We start from the raw sequence: 24,014 nt of genomic DNA, 5'->3' as shown, positions 1-24,014 counted from the left end.
ATTTATGGAATTTTTGTTTTGACTTTTTAGGTAAATGATTGTAAAATACATTATTAGGGTGTAATGACATTAATATGAGATAAAAAAGCTTCTGTAATGCTTCTCAAAACATTGAGGTTTCATTATTCCACATTCTGGAAGTATTAAAAGGCTTTTACGGCTCTTTTAATAAAAGTAAACAGTATGCTTGAGTGACAGCTGGTGCTGCCAGATCACCTTGTATGCTGTTCAGGATGACATTCAGAGATCATGGTCCTTAACTCCCAACAGCAATCTTAACCTTAAGGCTGTGCAGCTGTGTCTCTGTTTATACCTTCCAATCTTCTTGATCTTCTCTCGAGGAAAAGGACAAGGTGAATCTGTGTTCAGATATATATTTTGTTTGTGCATTTGTACACTATCAAGAATTGTATTTTCTCTTTGTCCATTTTTATGCATTAGTGATATTGACAGTTATAAAACAGGATTATACTGTATGTGCATTGCCCTCCAGTGGACACCATATTATATATAGGCTAGTTTTAGACACTCACAGAATCTTTTTCAGGGAAATAATATAATAGAACATAGTTATTTTGCAAGGCCTTAAAGATATTGCAGATAAATTACCTACAATTTTTATCTGATTTCAGTTAGAATGTGTGCAATGTACATAGTAATAGACTTTAGATTACAATGATGGTGATCACAACTCTACTCTATCATCCCTTATTAATCCCTCCATTCCAATGACTTTAAACACAAATGTTGATCGGATTTATGTTGACATATTCAAGACCAGGAATTCGGTGCGGTGAAAGGTAAATGCACCAGACTGGCTTTACAGAAAACGCATACATTGACTAGAAACTAGAGTCTCTTCTGGTTTAGGATATAATCTCAGTAATTCAGTATAATTAAAGATGTTTAACTTCAAAGTGCTTCGAACACCAGAAAACTGTTGCCTCTGTTTCTTTTTATCAGCCAATCAGATAGGGACATTTGGACTTTTGTTTTCACTGAATTCTTTGTTTGGTTCACAGTTGAAATGGATGGGGTGGAGGAATGCTGTTCAACAGGCAACACTGCCTTCAATCCATCATGATACACAGTACCATCAATGGCACCTAAAACACAATACAAAAAACCTCAGGATGTGTACGTCAGCAGTCCTTGCAAATTCAATGCTGCGTGGATCCACCAACACCATAGAAGAAAAGGCTATTGGATGAAAGTAAATGTAAAAGAAACATTTATAATGTCAATATGGTCACATGCAATAGATAAATGTGGATTATAATCAAAACATTTTGTAATGTATCTTCTTGTGTATGACAACAGTATAATTTTATTTTTCAATATTAAATACTTAAGTAATCGCCTTAGAATTTATGATGAAGACAGTCAAATAAATGTAGTTATTTTTGGTTTCTTTACCTGATTCGTACCTGAAAAGATTACCATTTCTGCAGATGACATCTTTAGGCCAGCAGGTGGCGACAAATGAGTTTTTTTATGTTATGTGAATAATTGAGTCATAGACCACTGATACCAAAAAATACCAAGGACGTTCAGCACCAAACAATGGAAGTAAACAAGTACAATACGTTTACTTAAAAGAGTAATTCAAAACAATGACTTATTCTCGAATGAAACACCACTAGTTCGAAAAAAACTGTGCAGTGAGTGGAGTTACTCTAATGCTTTGGTTTCTTGTGGAAGTAATTTAGCTGGCAGAGAAGAAATGTACAAACTAACTGGTCATTTTTTTTGTCTTAAATGTAAGTTATTCAACATTATACAATAGATAGTTCCAGTCCTTGAATTAAATTGGACAAAAGGCCTTCCAAGTGTGCTAATAGCTCAGACCATCAGCACTGTGACACTTCACTGTTTGTATCACTCCGCTTGTGTTCATGGCATCCAAGCTAATGTGTTAGAGCAGTACATATGTGTATGAGCAGCTAGATGTGTGATTTTTCATTCATCCTTGTGACATTAAAGATTTTAATCAGTTGGTGGCGACAAAAGACCATCTAGTGTGTCCTATGAGCAAGTTGAGGTGACTGACAAAATGCGTTGATAGTCAGTGCAGGAGTTTATATGATGTCATCCGGAATTGCCTCTCCCTCTATGATCGCTAGGTTTACTACCTCACTATTGCTGAGAAATAAAGTTAAACAGCTTCAGCATTACTGCCGATCACAGCTGAGAGTTGTGACAGATGGAGTAATTACACACGCTCAGGGCACCTAACTGATAGGGATGAGCGATAATAAAGTATTCCGATACTGTGGTATCAAGAATATCGATCCTCTCATAAAAATATCGATTCTGAAGTTATTTTTTAAACAAGGGATCTTATTATTTAGATAACATGAATATTAAAGCATCTCATAAGCTTCAAAGTGGAAAAAATATTAGATTATTGAATTTTTGCATGGCACCGGAACTATTTTTCCTTCCGCTCATCTTGACATAGAAAGGCTAAAATACACTAGTGACAGACAGCATCACAGCGATCACTCAAATAGGGAGCAGTGCTTTCCTGAGGTAATGACAGAAAAACAGCATCTGGAGTTTTCAACACAGTTTATACAGTGAAGAAAACAACCCACTACACAGACATGCGTTCTTGCGTTCAAAACACTTAAAGGAGCACAAATGCTAAGGGATCTCAAGATGTGTTTAAAGACTGAGTATTAAACTATATTTAACTTGACACAGTGACCTAAACATTTTATGTTTATGACGCAACGATCCCGAGACACTACACATGTCTGACGCAGGATGTTTTTTTTTTAATTTTTCTTTTTTTGATGTATATTTTTGATGTATTTTGTTGTTGACTGTTACTTTTTACTGTACTGTTTTGAGCATCATTATAAAAAAAAAAATGTCTGACGCAGGGTGTGGCTGGATTGAGATGGTGAAAAATTTGGTAATGACCCCATAAATATTTAATCACGAATAAAACCAAAGAAATTTCCTTCAAACTTATTTATAAGTAATACCTCACTAATTATTTTCTTGTAGAGAGATTTAATTGTGATGTCGATATATTCTGTACATTTTGTGGTCTGCTGGCGGAAACATTTTTTCATTATTTTGGAGTTGTCCCTACTCTAATTGTTTTTGGTCTGATTTCTGCAAGATTGTTAGAGATCATATTATTCCCAGCTTTCAACTTTGTTTTGAAAATGTTTTATTTGTTTGTTTTTAGCTAGGACATGTCTCTTCATAAGGAATATTATTTGATTAACGTTCTGCTGCACTCACACAACTGACTGTGACTGTGGACATGGACTAATGCTTGTTTGTTTTTAGACACTGATTGATATTGTTTTAGGTGTCTTACATGCCATGTGCAGCAGCTGTCTCAATCAGAATGTTTTTCACAGAGTAATATGACATTTGGCTATAGAAATGGGAAACTAATGATTGGCATGTTGATTAGTTTATTGTTAGTTTCCACTCCTGTGTATGTGATTAAAGGATTTGAAGTTCCTACTCCTGCGTCTCCTATCCTCCTCTTGACTCCAGGGCACCAAACGTTACATATATGAGGGGCTTTCTCAGCAAATATTTGTATATGTGATTAATCACGATTAATTAATCGGGACACCATGTAATTCATTTAATTAAACATTTTAATCGATTGATAGCCCTAATTATTAGTTCACCTTTCAACTCTTTTGGTCAGAGTCGTTCGTTCTTTTGTCATGTGATAGCCGTATACGCTATTCATTGCTCACACAGGAAACAGAAATTATTAGTTCACCTCTGGAGTCTTCTTGTCCAAGTTTTTTTTTTAATGTATTTTTTATTGCATTTTAACAAGAACAAAACATAATTTACATACAAGAGTACATATGACCATACATGTCATGGGGAAAAAAATAAAAACATAAATAAAGGCATTTCACAGAAAAATCTTATACCTATTAAACGGCTGTAAAGTTCTTGTCCAAGTCTTTTGGTCAGAGTCGTTCATTCTTTTGTCATGTGACAGCCATATATGCTGCACATTGGGCATACGGCTGTCACGTGACAAAAGAACAAACGACTCAGACAAGAAGATTTAATACAGAGGTGAACTAATCTTTCTGATTCTTATAATTTGTCCTTGGCTGCATTATATATCCTTATTGGAACTATAATCAAAGTTTGCGTAAGTAGATGTGTTGGAACGGGATTTGGCTATTGAAAATGTAACATTTTAATTTAATTCTGCTCAAATGAACAACATTTCTTGAACAAAGATTAGTTATTTTTGCTGAATGAGACATAAAGATCCAAGTCAGTAAAATGATCTGATCTTCCCATCACTACATAATAGCGACCACAAGGAGGTTACCCCATGTGACTCTACCCTCCCTAGCAACCGAGCCAATTGGGTTGCTTAGGAGACCTTCCTGGAGTCACTCAGCACACCCTGGATTTGAACTCATGACTCCAGGGGTGAGAGTGAATGTCCTTATTCGCTGAGTTACCCAGGCCTCCTTAACTCCCCTCATTAATTACATTCATATTGTTCCATATCCACAACAAAAAAAGGAAAGCACAAGCACTCTGGAGTAACTGGATGGCTGCTTTATTGTTTGTTTGGAAAAGGTTTCGTGCTCAAATGAAGACAATTTTTCACTGATTCTCACTAAGTCAAGTGGTTGTGCAACACACCCTCTCCTCTCCAACATTAGTGGGAAGAGATAAGAGCAACATTATGAACCAAAAAACACTTGAATTATTGTCAGCAAATGAAGGAAATAGCAACTTAGTCATGCTACAAAAGGATAGACAGAAATAATTATTTTTAGAAAAATAAAAGAAGTGAAAAGGAACAGAAGCTGAGCAAAGAAGGCAAACTGTTTCTCTCTACAGACTCAACCTTTAAGAGATCGGCACTCCAGTTTTCCACCCCATGCTAATGGACAATCTCTGATGATGAAGTCAGGCTGATGTTAGTTAAGTTTTCTTTTTTTATTTTCTTTAAAAAAAATGTTGTTCATTTTTTGCTTTTATAGATGTCACAGACATTCTTTAGTTCAGTTCTTTCTCCCAGTGCTCATTTGAAACAAGCTCCACTTGTTTAGGATAATTTTATGTAACATCATCTGTATTTTCAACAAACAAAATTGGCAGCAAAAGGCACCTTAAACAACAAACAAAGACAAGAAAAGCAGAATATAAAGCCTAACCAAACCTAAGATTGCAAATTGCATTGTTGTGTATCTAAGAGATAAAGAAAATGCTAAGCTGCAATACACACATTTAAAGTGACCAAACGTTTACACACACTCCCCCTACCCCACCTCACACACACTCACACTCGCTCTCTCTCTCAGACTAGGACTGAAAGATCATGGCATTTGGCGATTATGCCAGAGGATGAAAACAGGGTTTATGGGGGAAGAACGTGCCATCTGGTGCAATTATGTGAGTCAGTTCTTGTTTGGTGGAAGGGTTCTGAGTTGGTAAGACATTACATTTTCACAAGGTGTAAATTAATTGCTTGTAGTGCATTCCCCTCCCAAATACAGGCAACATAAGCCATAGCGAGCAGTCAGTACATCACCTTACATTGAAAACTGGTCCTGCACACACACACACCACCCACACAGACATGCACCCTTTCTCGCAAGCACACTGTGTAGGCCAGGCCAGAGTTTTGGTCATTCAGTGAATGTACTGCAAGAAAGAAATAAGAGTGTGAGCAAATGACAGCCAGTAGTGCATCCCCTCCACTCCAAGCAGAGTTCAACATGAGGAGGACATTGCTCTCAAATCATATATATATACATACATATGTGTGCATATATATACACATATGTCCATATACATGTATACATAGAAACATATGTAGTATAACTCTACTGATATGCCTTGATTTATGTATAGATTTATATATACTTTTTGCTTTTAACACACATTGGATTCCCCTCTTTAATGTGAAAAGTGTCTCAAAAATCTGCACCTTCTACAAATATGTCAGTCTTCCAAGTGAGACCAGGGCAATGAGTGAAGCCATTCTATTAAGGTTCAAATAATTTTTCAGTATTAGATTAATAGCAGTAGTTGTTTTTTTTTTTTTGTATGTATTTCTCTATTTACAAAAAAAACTATACATGCTGTTAAAATAAAATCATATATTACATTATTTATAGTCTCTTAAAAAGTTCATTCTTAACTTTCAGCATTTTGTGCTGTTTATAACATAAACCTGTACTGTACAATATATTTTTTTTAAATTCACGTTTCATTAATTTTTGTTTCTAAATTAATATAAGATCTGTAATTTATTTTTATGTATTTCATTTTTTACACTCTAGCCTGCATTGCTGTATAAATGAGAATGGTTTGAACTTAGCTGAGGAGAGTTTTATCTTTTGGTTCAGGTCAACATATTGACATAACTAAAATACAGAAAATGAAGTAGCTCTAATATGGGAGTTGCCCGGCTCACAGTTAGCTGCTGTGGGACCAGCATCTAATGGTTATTTGGCATTAGTGTAGTGGTTTACCTATGATAAATAAGGCTAACCGGGGGTATTCACTATTCACTATCCAGATTCCTCCAACAGTACTTTGCTTACTTCTATTACTGCTTGAAATACCTGTACCTTGACTCATACATTTTTCACATACATAAGTTGGTTGATGTTAGCTCTGTCAGACAGCCCTGCTCTTCTCTCTACATGAGAGTTCAATGTGATGGGAGCGCTCCTACTGTTGCCCCATGCCTTATAACAAACATTCTCTGAGCCCAACACTAAGGCCCTTGTTGATGACATCAGTCACAATGATACATCTGTGTTGTATCCTGAGAAAAATGGGGAAACTAAATAAGCATCAGTCTGTCTGAAAGCATTAAACAGGAGAGGATTGTCCAGATTGTCCAGACATTCCAGAAACTTCCAGACATAAATTGCACACATCAGATGATAACATGACATCTTTGACCTCTCCTATAACAGATGTGACCATCAATCTGTCTCTGTTGACATATGTCCTTGCCCTGGCTACAATCAAACCATTGCTGAAGATGTGATGGCTTTATACACAGATTTAAAAAAAGTTGTTAATCCCCAAGGGCCAAACTAGGATGATAATATACACATTAAAGACATATTGCAAAACTATAAAGTAATTACATGTAAAAAAAAAAAATTTATAAAAACAAAAAGATCATAGTTCTATTTTTCGAAAATAAAAACTGCCACTTTCACAGAGATGGTTATAGCTCATCTCAAAAATGCCAACCAACTTACTACACCCCATAATAATAATGCCCAAACCTTCCCCCCTACCTTCCAACTCTCCCTGGACCCTCCTACCAAATGACCCGCAGTGCTGTAGGTGAGGTAAGCGATATTGCTGCATACAAATGAAATAAGAAGCTTTAGAAATTACAGTGTTAATTTTTGTACCATTTTCCTTTCATTTCCATATACATAGAACAATCCAGCATTTATATTTCCCATTCACTATCTCCTGAGCAGCAAAAAATGGGATTTCCCTTTTTCTCCAGTAATGTGCCCCTGGTCACAGGCATTTTGCCCCTGGCCAATCCCAAATTCAAAGTCTGTTCTATAATGTACTTCATAATGGTAAATAGAGGAGAAGTTGTAATTTATCATCTTAGGCCAATTCGGTTTGTTGTCAGTATCAAATTCTATTCAATTTCTGGTAGTAAATTTAGCCAGTGGACCGCCTAAAACATTGTCAAGCCACTGTGGAGGTCTGTATAAGTGTTTTGTGGACAAGGAATACTCATGCAAAATGTCTGATCAAAACATGCCATCATGCAAGTCATTTCTATGCACTGAACAAGCACAATAATTTATTATTCATTTGGAGATGTGTATTGGGGCCCCCAGTCCTATCAGTGAAAGCCCATGGAGAAAAAGCCTTTTGATGCAGGTATAACAAAGTTATCATGACACAGTTACTGAGGGTGACATGGGCAGAATTTTGAATGTTAATTCATTGTTTTCTCCTGTTACTCCTTTTTTTTGCCGCTCAAATAATGTAATGACCATGTAAAATATATTCGACACTAACAAACGCAAAGAGACCGTTGGAATCAACCAGACTCTAGTTTTGTTCACACTCATCTCTATCATGCTTACTCTCACAACAATTTTGAGTTCTAACACATATTTCAGAAATGAAACGGTGCAGACTCCTTCAACATCCACTTTAGAAAGTTAATTCTTTCGTGAATAGCAGTGTTTATTTTCTGGATGTAAAATTTTCCGCCACAGTTCGTAAGCATGGGATCCTAAGGGTGGAGGGTGAGCACCACACTGCGGATCCTAGTGTTCCCTTGGATTATCACATTCCTGCTTGGTGAAGAGTTCCATACTGAAGCACAATATAGCCCTCTAAAATACACGTGATCAAGTATTAGTCTTTTTAAATTCATATTTGATTCCGTTTAAATCTAGTCTTGATGCAACAGTGTCACACAGGAAGCTGATTATGTTTGGTTTAACTCTGAAGAGTCTTCAAGCTTTGAGGAACCACAATGCTTTTCCTCGTATCAATACACCTGTGATGTTTGTAAACACATTTTTTTGTTCCTTACTTTTCCCTTAAATTAAATTAATCTGTACATCAGTATAGTTTGATTTAGGGTTTCCATTCGCTTGAAATAACAGTTTTGTTATTATATTGTCATGTTTGTTATTACTGTCCATGAGCATTACCGCAGCAGTCTTAACACTTGGACTCCTTGACATGTTTTTGGTTTCTGCCTTTCTCCTTACGGCCCTTTCCTTCATTGTTGTCATCTTGCTTCTCTTTCTCAGGCTTGGTTACACTGTCATAAGATGGCAGGGATGCAGTGGAAGGTGTGCCCTCTTTCTTCTCCTGATTGGCCCCTCCGTTCTCAAGTTTGTTGTTGGCAGACCTACGTTTGCAGATGAAGCCTCGACGAGCCAGGTGGGCACGGTATGCTCTCTGGATCACAAGTACTGACACCTCCTCCTGCTTACGGCGCAGTGTGGTGGTGATAGGCTCGTATGACACTTTGGAGGGATTTGCTGCCACAAAGCGCTCCTCCATCTGCTGCCGCATCATGTCAAGGTCACCACTGTCACCAAGCACACGCTTGGTAAAGGCGAAAAGAATGTCCAAGCAGTGAATGCGGTCGCCACTCACCATGGGCAGGTCCATAGCGATCAGCTCAATGATGTTCGGCTTTGGCACACGGAGAGGATGTTCTAACGTATCGGCAAAGTCTGGCAGCTTGGCAAAGGTGATGAACTGCGAAGCATCTGGGTCAAACTTCTCCCAGATTTCATAGAACGACTCAAAGTCATCTTCGCACAATGGATCAGCACTCTCCTCAGTGGCAACGCTGAAGTTCTCCAAGATAATGGCGATGTACATGTTTACCACAATCAGGAAGGACACAATGATGTACATCACAAAGAAGAAGATTCCAACTGAGGGATTGCCACAGTTGCCCTTAACTGTGGTTCCTGGGTTCTCCTTCTCAGGGTCGCAGTCAGGAGGATAGTTCAGGATAGGGGCTAAGAGACCATCCCACCCAGCTGATGTAGTGATCATAAAGAGACAGATCATGCTGTTGCCGAAGGTTTCAAAGTTGTACATGTCATCAATTCCCAATTCCCGCTTCACATAGGCAAAGTTAGACATTCCAAAGATAGAGAAGATGAACATGACTAGGAAAAGCAGCAGGCCAATATTGAACAGAGCAGGAAGAGACATCATCAAGGCAAACAGCAATGTCCGGATGCCTTTAGCTCCTTTGATGAGACGCAGAATGCGGCCAATTCGAGCAAGACGGATTACTCTGAACAAGGTAGGTGACACAAAGTACTTCTCAATCAAGTCTGCCAGGAACATACCTGAAAAAAACGAAGCAAAAAAATAAAATAAAAATACAATATTGTCCAGAGGCAAGAAAATGTAAATCATTGGTATAGTCTTGTTTAGTTTTGTTCCAAAACTGTATGACTTTCATTCTTCCGTGGAACACAAAAGCAGATGTTAGCCAGAACATTCAGTCTCGGTCACCTTTCACTTTCAATGTATGGATAATTAAAATGCAATAAAAGTGAACCGGTTCCATTTCTTAAAAAAATGCCTAAACGGTATGTGTTTCATGAATTTTGGTTCCATTAACGGTTCTTGAAAGTGTATTTTCTGCCGATGTGGATGGAACACTTTACTAAAATACTCTTACAGTGTTTCCTGCTGCACTATTCAGCAACAGCGCTGCCTCCCTGTTAAATCTAAAAACGAAACATACATTGTGATCAGTGTAGTGTGGTTCCCAGTTCTTTTAAATGATTTGAATAAACTTCAATCAAGGGCAGTGCAGTTGCTGTATGGTTGTTTACTTGACAATGTGTAGTTAAAGATAGGCCTACACCAGTTTTGTTTCAATTAGTAGAATTTCATTTAAAACAAATAATAAATAAATTAATGATTAAAAAATGTTAGCACATTTTTGTTTGTTTTGAATATTTATTTAATATATAGTTACTGTTGGGCCACTTATTCTATTGCATTTATGCATCTTAAAAGTATTGAAAAGTCATTTAAATGTCTCTGATTTGCCATATCTGCCCTGTTGAAATCTGAAGTGATCTTATCATTTAGCAAAAGAATGCTGAAGGCAATAAAAAAGTAAATGCAAAAAATGTAATTCTTCCTCAAAGGTAAGAATCATTAATACGACCACTCAGAATCTGAATCTTTTAGAGGAATCTAAAATGAAATCATTAAATTCCTGAATGAGGCTGTCAGTACCTAACATTCTGCCTTTTGTGTGTCATGAAATAAAGAAACTCATACGGGTTCAAAACAACATAAGAGGTGAGTTTCATTTGGGTTTACTATTCATTTAACATCCCATTACAAACACCAGTTTATTGACGAAATCCCATTTAAAGATAGCACTCACCAACAATAGACAGAATGACAACAACGGAGTCAAAGACGTTCCAGCCATTGGTGAAATAATAGTGTCGCAGAGCAAAGAGTTTCAGAACAAACTCGCCAGTGAAGGCTACAATGAATATGAAGTTGACCCAGTACAGGATGTTTTCCGTCTCAGCTGACTGGTCATCTGTTTCTACCATCATGGTTACCATGTTAAGACAGATGAGTATCATGATGGAAATGTCAAAGGCCTGCTGTGTGACAAAGTCAAATACCATCCCCTGGATACTGTTCTGTAAAAAAGGAGAAGAGAAAGAAATGCAGAGGAAGAGAGATTGATGAGTAGAAGAAAAGACTCTTAAAAGGCATTGACTTTACAAAGATTTTCAGTACCAAGGTGGTGGCATCGCCTAATGCCTTAAGCTGGCTCTACACTTGCTGATTTTTCCTATGATTTTCAGGTGTAAGCCTTATTAACATAATCACCAGCCAGGCAGAGGGAGACAGAGCGCCCATTAGTACCTTTCAGAGTGAGGTGTTAATCACTTGACCATTGGGACTCCCTGCTGAGTCAATGGTTTCAAGCACTGAAAAAACAAATCTGATTTGTTTGAAAAAATCCTTCTGTCACTCACAAGATCTGACAAGATGACAAGCTAACTGGAATTTTTTTTATCACAATCAGCTGCATATCATAACAAATGCTGATTAAAATCCATAGTTATTCTGTCATTCTGCAGAAATAATGCAAATGGATAAAAATAAACTTGGTGGACATTTTACAGTTTTGGTGCATTTTAAAATATAACCTTGTAAAAGCCAAAAGAACCATGAAGGAAATGCAACGCTATAATAATTTTAGCCCCTATTTCAGAACAATCAAGTAAGCTACAGGTCTGAAAATGCCCCAAATCACTCGTTTGCTATAGCAATAAAAGCTCCATGGGAGAGATTGTTGCGGTGAGTTATTATGTGTGTCACCCCTCCACCATTTTTAATTGGCAAGTTCGTCATACCTCTGACTGAAGAGAGTGAGATCTCAGAAAAAGTGTCACAAGGTGCATGTGTGACATGTGTAGAGCCAGCTTTATCTGTATGCTTACCAGTGGTCTAGGAATGGGTTTCTGGGGCTTCTTAGAGCCAAGCTTCTTCATTGCATTGTAGTACTTTTTCTGTTCTTCTGTCATGAAGATATCCTGACCTCCAAATTATAGGGACAAAACAGGACTGGTTACAACCTGATAATCTTACTTAACCTCTTCTTATATGCTCACAGAAAGGGCCAGGTTTCCAAATGGAAACACTGTAATATAGTACATTAAGGCCAAATTTAAAGGATACATTTTAAAGGGATAGTTCACCACAAATTCCATCAAAAAAGGAAAGCCATTCAGGTTTGGACCAACGTGAGATGAGTAAATGATGACAGAATTTACATTTTGGGGTGAACAATCCATTTCATTTTGTTTTTACAAACATTAGTGACAAAGTGGATTATAATATGTAGAGAATGAGATAAAGCGTGAAAGAACCAAAGATAGACTAACAACAAGCAGAGTCTAGACACTTATCTTTTTCTTCTGTTGGTTAAAGTTGTCAATGATGACACCAATGAAGAGATTCAGAGTGAAGAAGGAGCCAAAGATAATGAAGATGACAAAGTATATATACATGTAGATGTTGACCTCATAGACAGGCTGGTCCTCAACCTGCAAATAGCAGTTAGCAAAAAGTGACACATCAAATATAATATGGTAACACATTGTTCAAAAAGATCCAAAAAACTGTGATAAACATGCACACCCTTCTAGAATCCACAGCCGCATACATGATGTCCATCCACCCTTTGAATGTGGCCTAAGTCAGACAAAGAGCGAAAATCAGAGTTGATCACAGCTTCAGTATGAACTGTAGCAGAATTCAATCTGCTTTATGCTTGCTATACACTTGGATACTGGGTGTTTATATGGTTACTAAGTTAAATTCTCTTAGGGTTCCTTGTATTTGAACAGATTAACAGAGATTTACATTTATTGAACAAGTAATTAGCACTTGGACCACTGTACTCCAAAGCATAAAGCCCTGTTTTAGGTATTCAAACAGCTTCCAGACAAAATATGATAAAATGTACGCACCACTTGCAAGAGTGCCAGGTATCCTGCGCCCACATTATCAAAATTGATCTTCACGTTCTTCCATCGCACTTCTGTGTGGTTTGCTTCAATGAGTGCAAAGCATTCTGTCTTGTTGTTGACCACGTCAACTTTAAAATAACTTTCTTCAGTCTGATTGAAGCAGTAGTAGTACTTTCCAGCAAACAGGTTGACACCCATAATACTGAAGATCAGCCAGAAGATCAAACACACCAACAGCACATTCATGATGGAGGGAATGGCACCCACCAGAGCATTCACAACAACCTACAGGAAAACCCAGATTGGGGGAGTGGGAACGGAGATGGAAGGTTTTCAAAAAGAGAGTGTTTGAGAGGGAGAGGGAGAGAGAGAGCGAGAGAGAGAGAGAGAGAGAGAGAGAGAGAGAGAGAGAGAGAGAGAGAGGTGTTAGAGTCTATTACATCAAGAGACTGGTATATTCAAGGAATAGTTCACCCAAAAAGGAAAATTCTCAAAAATCTTATATTCTCCCTGATGCCATTCAAGATGTGTATTTTACAAAGATTTGTAAAATAATATCTCAGCTCCATATAATGCAAGTTAATGGTGACCAATTTTGAAATTGTGAAGCTCCAAAAAGAATATAAAGGCAGCATAAAAGTATTCCATTTGACTCCAGTGGTTTAATTAATGTCTTTTAAAGTGATCTAATTTGGGAGAGAACAGACCAAAATGTAATGTTCTTTTCACTGTACCACTTTCAATTGTGGTCCCTAGACACAATCATGATTTCAAGCTCGATTACACTTCCAGTTCTTGATGCATGCGCAGAGCACTAGATTACGCTAGGATGTGTAATCAAGTGTGAAATCATGATTGACATGGCTATTGTTGATGTCAAGGTTTATAGAGAAAAGGGAGTTATATTTTGGTCTGTTCACACCCAAAACATATGGGATCACTTCAGAAGACATGGATTAAACCACTGGAGTTGTGTGGATTACCTTTATGTGCTTTTTCGAGCTTCAAAATGTTGGTCACAATTCACTTGCATTGTATGGACCTACAGAGCTGAAATATTCTTCTAAAAATCTTTAGGTTCAGCAGAAGAAATTCAGTCATACACATCTGAGATGGCATGATGGAGAGTACATTTTTGGATTAACTATTCCTTTAACAACAAAACAAAGCTATTTTGATGTTCAAATGCTAAACATTTAATACACATATCTCCAAACTATTTTTGAAACACTCAAATTCTCCACCCATGAAGGCATCTACTCATGTTGTCATTATATTAAATGTTTTTGCTTCTTGGCACTTTCCAATTAATTTGAATCTCTTTAATTACAATATCTAAAAGTTTTGTTTTTAAAGGTTAAATGACTACGGACAAATTACAGTAATCTTTTGAGAGTTTTAAACATATGGCCATTTGTAGATCATTATCTATGGATGTATGCATACAAAAATAGTATCATGAATATGAGTGTCCAAAAAAGTTGAGAAAGTAGATTTTCGTGCATTTATTTTTCTTTCATTTTGAACTCCTAATGATGGATATTTTAATACAAGAGCATAGAAATAAATATTCAAATATATTGTAACTTAACATATCATAAAGATAACACTAAGATGTAAACTGGTATGGCATCATAAATAAATTGATCCCCAAATGGAAATTCAATGTTTTTAAGTTTGTCATATTATAAATGTTGAAAAATAACTGAACATAAAAGTGGCAATGGATATAAAGACAAACTACAAGAAAACTCTTTCTGTTTTAAATGGCTAGTATAAAATGTTTGGCAAATTGGAAGGTAACATATTTTAACATGGTAACAAAAAATACAAATAAGATATTTTTGCTGAGATTAAAGGAGCACTGATTTCTCTCTGGATATCACACACTCTCTGCTTTTGTCTGTTTCTCGACACTCATTTGCTACATGTGGAAGTCTCATATTGTTCCCCATTCAGATGATTGGCTAAAATGTATGTAAATGTTATACAGGACCATATGATTGACTAGTAATTCTGTGTAGTTATTTTAAAAAAGTTTAATGTAAAATCCAAAGAATCCAGAATTCTGTTAAAATGGGCACTTTAATCTTCAAAAATATATTTGAATGGGTAGCAATTTTCACTGGACAAGGTTGTATCATGTTGTGAGGAAAAAAGCAATAGCAACCCGGCCATATCCAGAGAAAAACTGGAATTTCAGTTAAATATGTAGACCATTGCCACTTTACATGCATCACATAAATTCCCCAGGTTTGTCATAATTTCTGTGATTAAAAATAAATGTATTTTAGCAGGTATATCTGAACATGTTTTTTCCTCCTGCCATACCAGTATGTTGCTTAGTGTTATGAAAGCCAGAACCCAAATATTAAGAGAAAAACCCCCACCCAGTTAGTGGTTGAAATGTAAAGGGAGACATTGTAGAGGAAGACTCTTGCCCTCCTCTCTCACGGTACACATAGAAGAGGTGATGCGAGAGCACTGTCTGGTTTGGTGAAGCTCAGATAATAACGGCACATGCAGGCCTGAGTCCTTGCAGCAGCCATGGTCCCCCTTTATCCAGTTATATGTTAGTTAACCATGTTAACAATTTTACTAACTCATTCATAAATTATCCTGAAATTTAACATTTTTGTTACACAAATCAATGTCATCAAGTTCAATTCAGGTTTCCAAAGACCTTCAGAAATAAATGTAACATATTTACAGTACTACTTAATCTATGGTATATACTCTTAACCAGGCCATGATAATCAGATAAGCTTGTTCAACAAATGTGGGATATCTACTGTGAAATTAGTATTTCCTCAATGAGTCATTGAGTTGTTTATGCAATCTCAGTGTCTGGCTACAACATAGAACCAAGAGGGGAACATGGCTTTGTGCTTGCACCTTTAAGAACATGCATTCTATGTGATATGCAATGTGAAAGAGCAGATGAAACCAGATTATGAACAACTGAGTGGAAACAAATAACATTAACATTTTAATTGAGTGAAAAGACAGTGTCAAGCCACAATAGTCTAGTGTTTCAATGTAAAGCTTTAAAAAGATGATTCTGTAAGTGTTCCGTTAAAAACAACTTAGAAATAGTTCTATTCATGTCTTGCTATGATGTTTTCATTGTATTAGTTATTATTAGTCATTAATATTGCTTAGCAGACTACGAAATAATGTCTTAATTTGACAAAGAAAAACTCAACTACTGTATAATTACACGGACTGATACATAAGAATTGTATGACATTTTGGACCACGCTGTCTCTATATCTGCTCAAATTACCTGGTTCGTAGTCTTGATATTTAATCCTAACATATTGCCATTTAAACCGTTGAAAAAAGGGAAGGATTTTTTGCTAAACTAGCTCACAATAAATGTGACGTACCTGAAGGAAAACAGCTTACCCACATGATAAACACACCAAAAAAGAAAGCTGTTTCATGCCTTTTTCTACATTATTTTGTAATATTTGGAGTAGGTCAGTGCAGTGGAGTAAGTGGAATTGGTGGATAAGTATCGGGGTGCACGAGAGAGCATGGTGAAGACAAAGCATGGAAACTGTGGTTCAGGTTGAAGAAAGACTTGAGCAAATGGCAGAGATATTTTGAGAGAAACAGTGAACCTCTGAGGCATTTGGATGCTAAAAACATCACAAAGAGGCCTTGAACTAATGCTGTTGCATGAATGGCAATGATCTTGGCCCAATAAAAAAATAAAAACAGAACAAAACATGGTTGTGATGAGGCAGCTTTGTGTATACCCTGATGTTTTCATCTTCTCTTTATTCTAAAACCATAAGTTTCCCCAAAAGTTGCTATAAGATTAGTTGCGGTGTCAGTTGAAAGGGTAGGGATTGTTTTTTAATATCCTGAAATCTACCAAATCATTAAAATGAAGACAAATCGTACTATTTCAGCTGCATCATGACGCAGTATTGAAAACGTATTTTCATGCGGATATGTTTTTAAATACATGCACTTGAAAAGTAGATTTAACCAATACAATGTAATTTGGATTTCCAGAATCCCAATAGGTTTGCTTATTCCTCTGTAGCTGTGGTATTGCTTTCTGCACAATGGTGTTTTCTCAGCATGCAGCCGTGTTCTCACAGAGTTACTGGCATGCATAGGGCAGCCCTGGACCTTACCCTCATGCCCTCAAACCGGGACAAAGCTCTCAAGGGCCTGAGAGCCCTCAAAGTCCTCAGGGACTTTATGGGGCCCAAGTCTGAGTAGCCCAGCGCATTAGCTATAAGGCTGACTATAGACACCTATACAAAGAGAGAAAGAGAAAGGGAGAAAGAGAGAGAAAGAGACGGGCCAAAGTGTTAGAGTCAAGGAGGACGTCAGGGAGAAAGAGAGAGGACCCTATGTTGACACTGAGCTGGACAGGCAGTATATAATAACAAATATAAACATACATATACAAGGGTATGCCCATGTATGTATGCATATGTATATTCAAAAACAGAGAGAGGAGAGAGATTAAGGTTAAACATGGGGTTAACCAGTCAGAGTTATAGGTATGTTTGGCGACCCAAATGTTTGCATTTTTATTCTTAGTATGTGATTTGTTTTTGGTATTGCAGGCAGATGAAGCTTGGAAAGCAGCTTACAGCAAACCTGGAAGGAAACTTGTGGTTGAGATTGAGTTACAAAAAAAGAGAGGTGAAGGGACACATTTAGAGAAGAGGTGCGCACAAACTTACAAGCACATTCACTGTACTGTGTACACACAAAATATGCACAACACATACAAAACACGAACCGCATACGATACACACATGACCATTCGAGAGCCATTAGGTTAACAGGGCAGTTTGGGAGAGTAAGGAAGCAGAGAGGGAGGAACTCCTGTAAAAGAACAAGAAATTCCTAACAGAGACCTTACCCAGGCCCCTCACTTCCCGGCCTCTCTTATGCCCCCTCAGGCCCCCTCTGTGTCCATCAGCACTATAGAGAGACAAGGTTATAGTGCCTGTCAGGGACAATAAACTATCAATTTGAAAACATGTACGTTTAGGAATTTCATACACTCTTTGTCCCACATACTACTACAGTATGAAATCAAACACACTTTTGTATTTCTGAGTGACTGAAAACTTCTGTTTGATAGATGCAATAAAGGGCCAATATTCTATACTTATGTAGAAATAATATTTAAGGATTCTTGCACTACTTTTCACCATCAATTTTATATTTGTCATTTCAAAAGAGCAAGGAAAATTCTGTTTTCCTGTCAAAATGCATTTTTTTTTTAAAAAGCCTTTCAAAGTATAAATATAGAAATGCACTAAAATAGCACCAATTCAAGCAACATTAAACGTTTCCCAAAGTCTAAGTGGGAGACTAATTGAAAGAACTAGTCCCTACATAGGTTGCATATTCATTGCAATGGGTATTAAATCTCTTAAACTTTCCTCCTCCACAATATTAATCAGGCAGCAGCAGGGTCGGATTATGACTTGCAAAGGCCCCAGGGCCAATTATCTCCAAGGGCCCCCTTCTAAAAATTGTTGACCCATTGTTGATGGGTTTTCGAGAGGGGGAATTGCAAAAAAAAGGACCCCCCCCCCCGGGCATTCAAGTGCCCCTGGGCACTGGCCCCATTGGCCCGGTCAGTAATCCATCCCTGGGTAGCAGACTGTGGCTATCCGCTTTGATACAGCAATCATTAAATGTTAATTTTGACAGCTCCAATTTAAATATGTGGAAAAATATTTTCTGATTGTAAGTTTGATGATTTCTGGGTGAATATGTTCAAATATTTAAGATTCAAAGTAAGTCGTTTTTGCTGATTCTGATGTCTGTTATTAAAGGGGAAATGATCTATAATATATCGTCATGGTTATTGTTGTAACATTCATTCCCCAAGGGAAGGAACGTGACATTGTGTAGAATAAAGTGACACAAGGGGTCTTCCTGGGATGCCAAACGTACCTCTGAACCTGAGAAAAGGCCAATGTCAAGTTGGCAGACAGAATTTGCATGCCCCGCCCCGGACATATGGGTATAAAGGTAAGTGGGGCAGCGAGTGCCAGTCAGGATTTTGCACTGAAGAGCCGAAAATAAGGTACGGCCATTTACAATGGTAGGTCTAGTGCTGTGGCAGGAGGGACACAACGTCTTGTTCCTTCCCTTGGGAACGGAGGTTACAACAGTAATCATGACGTTCCCCTTCTGTCACTCACTCAACATTGTGTCGAATGAAGTTACACAAGGGGTCCCATCTAAAAACTCCACGTACTGACCGTGTTACGTGAACTGTCGAGACAGGTGCAAGCAGACTACTGCATGCTAGAGGCAACTGTGTTGGCTGCACGTTTCCCTCCCCAATGCCCTCAAAGAGATGTCTCATACAGACCTTAGGTTCCCCGCACCCCTGAGGGGGGGAACAGGTGCTACATGACTAGCATGGGAGCAAGCCCAGCAGCCGCGCCTTTTCTCCCACTATGTCTCTCACATCTTAACGCCATGAAATGCGTCGGGGAAGGCGGTCTTTCCCGGTCCTATTCTTCCCGGTCCCTCCGCAGGGGGAAAATACCCTGCGGAGGCCACATCCTGACCAGTCTAGGGGGAGGTAACATGTGGATTCCCTGAGATTGTAAAATCTGGCAAAGGTATTGGGTGTTGCCCAGTCTGCTGCTCTGCAGATGTCTGCTAAGGAGGTGCCATGGGACAGTGCCCACGAGGATGCCACACTTCTCATAGAGTGTGCTCGAACCCACAAGGGGACGGGCACGGCCTGGGTGTGATAAGCTAAGGAAATAGCATCAACGATACAGTGAGCTAACCTCTGTTTGGAGATGGCGTTCCCTTTCCGCTGTCCGCCAAAGCAGACAAAGAGCTACTCAGAACATCTAAAGCTCTGCATGCGGTCCAAAAAGACAAAGCACGTACCGGACACAGCAACAAGAAGGCCGAGTCTGCCTCCTCCCAGGGCAGTGCTTGCAGGTTCACAACCTGGTCCCTGATGGGGGTTGTAGGAACCTTGGGCAAGTAGCCCGGTCGTAGCCTCAGGATAAGTTGAGAATGTGCCGGACCGAACTCCAGGCAGGTGTCGCTGACAGAGAACACTTGCAGGTCCCGAACCCTCTTGATGGAGGCTAACACAATCAGGAGGGCCATCTTCAGGGAGAAGGCCTTGAGATCAACTGAATCAAGCAGCTCGAAGGGGGTCTCTGAAGGCCTGAGAGGACCACTGAGAGATCCCATAGGCTAGGCCAGGGAGGGTTCAGTCTCCGGGCACCTTTCCGGAACCTGATAATCAAGTCGTGCTTACCTAGGGACTTGCCATCTACTGCGTCGTTGTGGGCTGCGATACACCTCCAAGGTGAAGGGTGACAGCCTCCTCTCCAGTCTCTCCTGCAGGAATGAAAGCACTGACCGAACCGCACACCTCTGCAGGTCGCAAACAAGCGCCACTTTAGGGTGTAAAGTTGCCTGGTGGAGGGAGCTCTGGCTTGGTTGATCGTGTCTATGACTGCAGGTGGTAGATCCACTAGATCTTCCGCATCCCGTCCAGGGGTCAGGCGTGAAGGTCCAGAGGTCTGGGCGCGGGTGCCAGAGAGTGCCCCGTCCTTGAGAAAGAAGGTCCTTCCTCAGGGGATTTTTCCAGGGAGGTGCAGCGGCAATGTCATCATCCAAATACAGGAGCTCAAGGGAGAATGCCGGCTGGCTGTGAGGCGAGCTGCACTCATCCTGACCTCGGGGGTGGGTGGTTCGTGGGGATTTACCCGGCGAAACCGAGCCCGTCGTTATCCCCATATCGCCTGCAATGCCAGCCGGATCGTCCTCAATCCCGTGGGAAGAAGGAGCGACACGGGGGGGGCAGCTGAAGTGGCATTCACCTTGAGGAAGGAGAGCCGCGACCGCAACTCTGTCATGTTCTCGCAATGAGTACATTAGCCATCCACGAACACTGCCTTAGTGTGATTGCTGCCCAGGCACACGAGGCAGCGTCTGTGGCCATCGATCTTGGAGAGAAATCGACCGCATCCAGGAACAACATAGGGGCAGAAGGGCATCTTGAAAAAGACGCGTCCTGAAAAGGACATTCAACGCCGCTGTGTATTGCTCTTTAGTGAGTGGAAAACTCAAACTCTTTTAGAGAAATTAAACTCTTTTAGGAGGAGAACACTCTTTTAGCAGTGAAAAGCGTTGTCGAAGTGCCCAGGGGCGTAGACTGCACAGTGTGCAGAGAGAGAGAACGCCAGCTGGAAACGCGCCGTAGATCCAACAGCAATGCTTCTCGCTGACAGAGGTGAGTGAAACAGTGGTGAACTTCAGCTTCCTGTTGCACAACCGCTCGGCTCCGAAGAAAAATTCTGCCCCGCTTCCCTTTATACTCGTATGTCCGGGGCAGGGCATGCAAATTCTGTCTGCCAACTTGACATTTAACTTTTCTTAGGTTCAGAGGTACGTTTGGCATCCCAGGAAGACCCCTTGTGTCACTTAATTCGACACAACGTCGAGTGAGTGACAGAAGGGGAACTAGAATTACCATTAGAAAAGATTTACATAAATAACAAACAAAATAAAGAATAAATGCTGATAAAAAATATTTTCAGTACATTTCCATAAAATATATACCTAGAGTAAAACTATTTCTGCATTACCAAACTTTATGAACATGACTGATGAATTATTTAAGACCTTCCTTCAGACATTGACACCTTGGAACTGACCATAAGGGCCAAATGGAATAGAATAGAAGAACATTTTGCATTGATTACATAATATAAATAAATAAAATAACTGATGGACAAAAAAAACTTGAAAATACACAATGACCTATTCAAAACAACTACATCATTCATAAGTCCATCATTAGTGTAGTGTCACATTTAGTGTATTATAAAGGATAAAGACAGTGAAATATGGATAATTTAGATATAGAAAGTTACTTACATCCACAATGAAGAAGTCCAGCCAGCACCATGCATTGGTGAAGTACTTGACGAAGCCATAGGCCACCCATTTCAGTAACATTTCCAGGATGAAGATGTAAGTAAAGACTCGATCTGCATATTCTAGAACGACCTGGATGGTTTTCCTCTGTTCAATGTACACATCCTCAAATGCCTAGTCACAAAAACAGAGAGGGATTTTTAACAGTAATATCTGAATTTCAGAATTCCCATCTAATCTTAAAGGAACACCTATAACTTTAGCAATAAATCACAGTAAAAGTATTATAAAAGTGGTTCATCACACAGAAGACATAAATTAGGGGTTTTAAACAATATACAAATTAGTCAATTATGACAGAATATTTGTTTTGTACTGACAAATTTAAATATGTAAGCATATAAGGTTTATATTAAGCCATGTATAATATCTATTATTATGCCATATAATAGTCATTGATGGTAACATAATTCAATACAATTAACTGTGTTATCAAGAATTAGGTAAACAAATGTTGTTATGCTTTGTGAATCAAATATGTATGTCCTTTAATTTGATCTGCTCTCTTACAATAGCGCTTCACTTTCAGTCCCTGACATCACCAAAGTGTGGCACTGCAACCCCACTTTCACTGGCTCACACTTCAAATTTAGTCTGAGTTTGGCCACAGTCTCTAACAGTAGCAGTGAGCGAGACAGCAACATCTTCTGCACATGGGGCCTTTTCTATAGCATTCGGCTATGGTCCCTAAAAGCAGACATGAGATACTGCAGCCCCAAGACAGACTGCTGAGGTGGAGGGGCCAGTACAGTGCAATATAGTGATAGCCATTAGCTACTTACATAGATCATATGCCACACAGCAAGCTATGCAGCCTAAATCACATTTAAGTCTACCTGCACCAGTAGAACTATGTTGTAGTGTTTAGTGTTGCACTAATACAACAATAATTGTATGAATGAGAAAACTGTATACCTTATAAAACTGTCTGAATCTCTCTGCTGTCTTAATTCTCACAGCACCTACATATACAATGGCCCTAAAGATATTTGGACACTTAAGGCACATGAAAATGTGTGAATGCCTTTGCATTATATAACAAAATATCAAACAAAGTGGCATTTATTTCAAAGAAATATAGCACAAACACACTTTTCAAGCAAAACATTTCACAAAAATAAGTTTGTACGGTAGAATCTGACTTCATACAACCACTAAAATCCCCTTGACACAAACTGGTTAAATGAAATGGCTAAAATTTCTCACAAAGTGAAGCAAAAAAAAAAAAAAAGTAATCTTACTGATTTTCAAAAATGCAATAAACCCATAAAAGGTAAAATTGTGAACTGGGTAAAATATCTGATCTAGTGTGTGTGTGTGTGTGTGTGTGTGTGTGTGTGTGTGTGTGTGTGTGTGTGTGAGCGTGTATTTATCACAGTGTGGGGACCAAATGTCCCCATAAGGATAGTAAAACCCGAAATTTTTGACCTTGTGGGGACATTTTGTCGGTCCCCATGAGGAAAACAGCTTATAAATCATACTAAATTATGTTTTTTGAAAATGTAAAAATGCAGAAAGTTTTCTGTGAGGGTTAGGTTTAGGGGTAGGGTTAGGTTTAGGGGATAGAATATAAAGTTTGTACAGTATAAAAACCATTATGTCTATGGAAAGTCCCCATAAAACATGGAAACACAACATGTGTGTGTGTGTGTGTGTGTGTGTGTGTGTGTGTGTGTGTGTCCTCACCAGAGCTCCAGAGCTGAGCAGAATCATAAAAATGATGAGTGACTCAAACCAGTTGTGCTCAACAATAAGGTAGCAGGTTTTCCTCAAAAACCACCAGTACTTTCCCCAGCCCTCAGTAATGGGCACGTCACAACATTTGTAGCGTGCCACACAACCTGAAAAACACATTACACATACACTATGAAATATGTACTGTAGGAATGTCAAAAGTGCCAGCAGTACCAAGTGGATACTAAAATTAAAGGTGCAGGTCTTTTTTCCTCATTTAAAAAGTTGTATTCCTTAAGAAATTAATCTTAATTTTGAAACATGTATAAAATCATGAGT

At 38.7% G+C, this 24,014-nt stretch overlaps 1 protein-coding gene across 1 annotated transcript in view; it reads right to left on the bottom strand.

The window, feature by feature from the left end:
• Positions 1-3,837: 3,837 nt before the first annotated feature.
• Positions 3,838-24,014, bottom strand: part of LOC127646445 (sodium channel protein type 8 subunit alpha-like) — a 106,916-nt gene continuing 86,739 nt past the window's right edge. The window contains exons 21-29 of the mRNA XM_052130108.1: positions 23,688-23,842; positions 21,942-22,115; positions 17,180-17,302; positions 13,029-13,313; positions 12,697-12,750; positions 12,467-12,602; positions 11,997-12,103; positions 10,916-11,186; positions 3,838-9,854 (exon numbers count right to left, since the gene is read on the bottom strand). Coding sequence (XP_051986068.1) covers positions 8,698-9,854; positions 10,916-11,186; positions 11,997-12,103; positions 12,467-12,602; positions 12,697-12,750; positions 13,029-13,313; positions 17,180-17,302; positions 21,942-22,115; positions 23,688-23,842 — 2,462 coding nt within the window. The 3' untranslated portion in view covers positions 3,838-8,697. The remainder of the gene's footprint in view (positions 9,855-10,915; positions 11,187-11,996; positions 12,104-12,466; positions 12,603-12,696; positions 12,751-13,028; positions 13,314-17,179; positions 17,303-21,941; positions 22,116-23,687; positions 23,843-24,014) is intronic.

This window comes from Xyrauchen texanus, chromosome 7 (genome assembly GCF_025860055.1).
Source record: "Xyrauchen texanus isolate HMW12.3.18 chromosome 7, RBS_HiC_50CHRs, whole genome shotgun sequence".
Classification (NCBI taxonomy): Eukaryota; Metazoa; Chordata; class Actinopteri; order Cypriniformes; family Catostomidae; genus Xyrauchen; species Xyrauchen texanus.
The sequence above is the reverse complement of the archived record's forward strand: the minus strand, read 5'-3'. Positions and strand labels throughout refer to the sequence as shown.